General features: G+C 45.9%; 1 protein-coding gene and 1 non-coding gene across 2 annotated transcripts; one reads left to right on the top strand and one right to left on the bottom strand.

Annotated features, from left to right (window-relative positions):
- The first annotated feature begins 839 nt into the window (after positions 1-839).
- On the top strand, positions 840-1,217 carry LOC121447854 (40S ribosomal protein S25-like). Its single transcript, XM_041651132.1, has one exon. It carries the CDS (start codon positions 840-842, stop codon positions 1,215-1,217), a length of 378 nt encoding a protein of 125 aa, XP_041507066.1.
- A 666-nt stretch (positions 1,218-1,883) lies between these two features.
- On the bottom strand, positions 1,884-1,957 carry Trnan-guu. The gene has a single exon. It is a non-coding gene; the product is annotated as a tRNA-Asn (tRNA).
- Positions 1,958-5,484: the final 3,527 nt, after the last annotated feature.

Below are 5,484 nucleotides of genomic sequence, written 5' to 3'. Positions count from 1 at the left end.
GAATTGAGTCCATTGATATTAGGTGATATTAATGACCAGTGGTTGTTAACCCCGGTTATTTATTTATTTATTTTGGTGGTAGTGTTTGTGTGTTTCCTTTCTTTGAGTTGTTTTGGTGGAGGGTTATCAGATGTCTGTGATATAGTGGGTATTGTTGGCTTCCTTGTGTTGAGGTTTACCTTCTAATACTTTCTGTAAGGCTGGGTTTGTGGATACGTATTGCTTAAATCTGTTTTTGTCTTGAAATAAATTGATTTCTCCATTGATGGTTAAAGAAAGCTGACCTGGGTATAGTAGTCTGGGCTTGCATCCATGGTCTCTTAGTGTCTGCAGCACATCTATCCAGGACACTCTGGCTTTCAAGTTCTCCATAGAGAAGTCACATGTAATTTTGCTAGGTTTACCTTTATATGTTACTTGACCTTTTACCTTTGCAGCTCTTAATATTCTTTCTTTATTCTGTATGTTTTGTGTTTTGATTATTTTATGGTGAGGGGATATTTTTTGATTCTTGTTTTTTGATCCAGTATATTTGGTGTTCTCTAAGCTTCTTGTACCTTCATAAGAATATCCTTCTTTAGGTTGGGAAAGTTTTCTTCTATAATTTTGTTGAATATATTTTTGAGCCTTTGAGCTGAAATTCTTCCAATACCAATTTTCTTAACAAATATCAGGTAAAAAGCAGGGTGTGTTTGAAGAGCAAAATAAAAAGTGTTCTTTGTTTCTTTGTGGGATGACAAAATAAGTCTGGTGAGCTATATATTTCTCTTGTCTACCTCTGACTTTTTCCCGACATCTTAGGGAGGCTGCAGTGTCCTTTCCACTCTCCGAGCTCCATCATGCCGCCCAAGGGTGACAACAAGAAGAAAGATGACGGAAAGTCGGCCCAAAAGGACACAGGCCCAGTAAATAAGTCTGGTGGCAAGGCCAAAGGGAAGAAGTGGTCCAAAGGCAAAGTTCAGGGCAGGCTCAACAATCTAGTCCTGTTTGACAAGGCTCCATATGACAAACTCTGTAAGGAAGTTCCTAACTGTAAGCTTATTACTCTAGCTGTGGTCCCTGAGAGACTCAAGGTTCAGGGTTCCTTGGCCAGGGCAGCCCTTCAGGAGCTGCTTAGTAAAGGGCTCATCAAGCTGGTTTCAGAGCTCAGAGCCCAAGTAATTTCCATGAGAAACACAAAGGGTGAGGACGCTCCAGTTGCTGGTGAAGATACATAAATAGGTTCAATTTATTTAGAAAAATAAATTTTTTTTTTAAAATAAAAATGCACGTTCTGGGCTGTAGGGATAATCAGAGCCTTCCCTGCAGTGTTGTGTGGGCTCCACGAGAGGGCAGGCATAGAGTTTTACAGGTTGCTCACATTCACCTGGTGTCTAATTAAGGCCAGGAATATCTGACTCAGACATTGATATTCTTCCAAAAAAAAATACTTTTGGACTATTGGCAAAATATGCTGTTTTATTCTAGTCAGCACAGTGTATTTTCCAGTTCAACTTAGTGGTGTAAAGTTTACCCGTTTTATTAAAACCTGGTCTGTTTCCTGCGCTTTGGTGACTTGCTATTCATAATTTTCCTTTAATAAGAAAGGATTCTCACAGTATCCAACCCCAAGTAAACCAACGACAATAGGAGGTTTTGTACACAGGTATCCCCCTCCCCACCGCACCTCATTCCATCAAAAAATTATACAAATTGACTTTGCTGATTTCCCTACCAGACAGCATGTGACAGGCAAGTTAATAAATCCCTTAAATACAGGAGCTAAGGTTTTGCATGAACTTTGTAAATTTTAAGAATGTATGAGTGTGCTCTCTCCAGTTGTCAAGTCAGCACACAAGTGGCTGTCAATATGGAAAGTTGTTTGTTAAAAGCCTAAAGGCCATCGTCCCTGGGTGGGATTGAACCACCAACCTTTCAGTTAACAGCTGAACGCACTAACCGATTGCTCCACAGAGACAGTGCACAGATGTCTGACAGGTCGCCTTGGTGATCCAGGCGTCACGGCAGCGGCCACACCTGGGATACCCACAGGTCCATGGCGGAACATCCGGAGCAGGAGGCCTCAAAGCCAAAGGCCCTGCCTCCCGAGTGTCCCGCCAAAGCTTTCCCAGCTCCCGCGAAAGTTTTTAACCTGGATACTCGAGGACGCTGAGACCTGGCCATCACCCGGAGTTCGTGGACTCCATGGACTCCATGCTGGCAGACGCGCGTTCCCGGGGCCCAGCCGGACTCCGGGAAGGAGCCCAAGTCCGCTTTAGGGTCCGGTCCTTTGAGACCCCGAGCACGGACGCGCGAAGATTGGTCACCCCAGGTGTGTGCTGGAACCTCAGTGGGACCCGTGTGGGAAAGGCGGCGAGTGCGGTGCCAGTGCTCAGGGAGTCCGGACGGGATGGAGATGGACGAACTTGACCCGGAGTGGAGAGGGACCGACGGGGGCGAGGGTGGCCTGGCAGTGGGATTGGGAGCTATGAACCGCGGAGACCAGAGGAGGTGGAGCCTGGGGGAGCCCCAGTGTATATCCTAGAGATTTCTTTGAACTGAGCTAATGCAGTTGGAAGCCAATTTAAGTTAGGAAGATAATAAAATGACAAGGGGTGTTTTGTTTTGTTTTGAATGAATCAGAACAATGGCTTTCTACCAGAGGCTTCTGTCTTTCAGCTAGGGGTGTGCTGGTCCCGAGCCTGCGTCTGGTGTATGTTAAGTGCAGGAATGAATTAAGGAAAGTCTGGAGTCTCAAGCCAAAATTTAGGACATAGTTTCCGACAAGTGCTCCTGAACATTAAGACAAAAACTCCAGACCTGAAGGGATGTTCTCATTAACCCAGGCCATAATTTCCTAAAGATGCCAATTCTAAGGCCGATGTTTTTGTTTTCCTGACAAGGATGGGCAAAAATACAGACTTTTTTTTGGGGGGGGGTTTCGAGACAGGGTTTCTCTGTGGCTTTGGAGCCTTTCCTGGAACTAGCTCTGTAGACTTGGCTGTTCTCGAACTCACAGAGATCCGCCTGTCTCTGCCTCCCGAGTGCTGGGATTAAAGGCGTGCAGCAAAAAGAAATACAGAAAAAGAAACATATAAGAAAAAAAAAAGACCTTCCTTTATCCCAATCCTCCTTTTTCCCCAAGTTCCCCCCATTCTCCCCTTCTCCCTTTTCTCTCCCCATCTCCCCTTAACCCCATCCCACCCCACCCCCAAGATCTCAACTTTCTCCCCGGCAATTTTGTCTACTTCCCATAGCCAAGAGGACAACTATATGTTTTTCCTTTGGTTCACCTTCTTACTTAGCTTCTTTGGGATCACCAATTGTAGACTCCGTGACCCTTGTTTATGGCTAGAAACCAATTATGAGTGAGTACATCCCATATTCATCTTTTTGGGTCTGGGTTACCTCACTCAGGATAGTGTTTTCTATTTCCATCCATTTGCATGCAAAATTTGAGAAGTCATTGTTTTTTTACCGCAGCGTAGTACTCTAATGTGTAGATATTCCACACTTTCTTCATCCATTCTTCCATTGAAGGGCATCTAGGTTGTTTCCAGGTTCTGGCTATTACAAATAATACTGCTATGAACATAGTTGAACAAATGCTCTTGTCATATAATAGGGCATCTCTTGGGTATATTCCCAGGAGTGGTATTGCTGGGTCCAGGGGTAGGTTGATCCCGAATTTCCTGAGAAACCGAAACACCGATTTCCAAAGTGGTTGCACAAGATTGCATTCCCACCAGCAATGGATGAGGGTACCCCTTCCTCCACAGCCTCTCCAGCAAAGGCTATCATTGGAGTTTTTTATTTTAGCCATTCTGACAGGTGTAAGATGATATCTCAAAGTTGTTTTGATTTGCATTTCCCTGATCGCTAAGGAGGTTGAGCATGACCTTAAGTGTCTTTTGGCCATTTGAACTTCCTCTGCTGAGAATTCTCTGTTCAGTTCAGTGCCCCATTTTTTAATTGGGTTAATTAGCATTTTAAAGTCTAGTTTCCTGAGTTCTTTATATATTTTGGAGATCAGACCTTTGTCTGTTGTGGGGTTGGTGAAGATCTTCTCCCAGTCAGTAGGTTGCCTTTTTGTCTTGGTGACAGTGTCCTTTGCTTTACAGAAGCTTCTCAGTTTTAGTAGGTCCCATTTATTCAATGTTGCCCTTAATGTCTGTGCTGTTGGGGTTACACATAGGAAGTGATAGGAAGGATTTGGATAAAGGAAGGTTGGATAGGGGAGCACGGAAGCACAATTCTTAGTTAAGGGAACCACCTTAGAGTTGGCAAGAGACTTGAACCTAGAGTGGCTCCCAGATGCCCAAGCCGAGGTCCCCAGTTAGTTCCTTGGGCAGCTGAGGATAGGGAACCTGAAATTACCCTATCCTATAGCAATACTGACAAATATCTTGCATATCATCATAGAACCTTCATCTGGTGATGGATGGAGATAGAGACAGAGACCCACACTGGAGCACTGGACTGAGCTCCCAAGGTCCCAATGAGGAGCAGAAGGAGGGAGAACATGAGCAAAGAAGTCGGGACCACGAGGGGGTCTCCCACCCACTGAGAAAGTGGAGCTGATCTATTGGGAGCTCACCAAGGCCAGCTGGACTGTGACTGAAAAAGCATGGGATAAAACTGGACTCTCTGAGCATGGCGAACAATGAGGGCTGATGAGAAGCCAAGGACAATGGCACGGGGTTTTGAACCTACGAAATGTGCTGGCTTTGTGGGAGCCTAGCCAGTTTGGATGTTCACCTTCCTAGAAATGGACGGAGGACCTAGGACTTACCACAGGGCAGGGAACCCTGACTGCTCTTTGGACTGGAGAGGGAGGGGGAGAGGAGTGGGGGGAGGGGGAGAAGGGTGGGAGGAGGGGGAGAAGGGTGGGAGGAGGGGGAGGGAAATGGGAGGCTGGGAGGAGGTGGAAACTTGTTTTATTTTTCTCTCCTTTTCTCAATAAAATAAATGGAAAAAAAAGAAATTAAAACAGAAAAAAAAAAGAAAGGAACGAAGGGAACCAAATATGAGAAAATGGCAGAAGCCGAGACCACAAACGAGGTCGCAAATTAATAAAAATTATGCAGTCAAATTTCCCTAATTTGGGGAAATCACAGGGGCCAGTACAACACTAGTGCAATTCGGTCACCCTCGCCTGAATAAACCAAAGCCCTGTTGACAGTGCTCACTTAGCTGGGTGTGTGCTTTACTTCCCGTAGCCATGACTCAGCCCCACCGGCACTGTGTTTGAATACATGATCACTTGACCGCGCAGACTTCGGTACGTCCCTGGATGCGCACCTGATTCCTGCGCCCCGCTGCCACCCGCGAATCACCGCTCCATTCCATGCTGCACTGGAAATCCCTAGCCTTTCCGCAAAGCCTGTGGATGCAGCATCCCTGCGCGACCCTCATTTGCATATACCGCGCCCCCAACCGGCGCCCAAGGGTGCCAGCACACCCATCCCAATTGTCCTTTTGGCCTGATGGATTTTCTTCCTTGCT

Source organism: Microtus oregoni, unplaced genomic scaffold (assembly GCF_018167655.1).
Source record: "Microtus oregoni isolate MIOR12 unplaced genomic scaffold, Mior012 000005F_ref0000423, whole genome shotgun sequence".
In the NCBI taxonomy this organism is placed as follows: Eukaryota; Metazoa; Chordata; class Mammalia; order Rodentia; family Cricetidae; genus Microtus; species Microtus oregoni.
The sequence above is the reverse complement of the archived record's forward strand: the minus strand, read 5'-3'. Positions and strand labels throughout refer to the sequence as shown.

Coding starts and splice junctions, on each gene's coding strand:
- LOC121447854 (XM_041651132.1), top strand. CDS start 840: ATGCCGCCCAAGGGTGACAACAAGAAGAAAGATGACGGAAAGTCGGCC.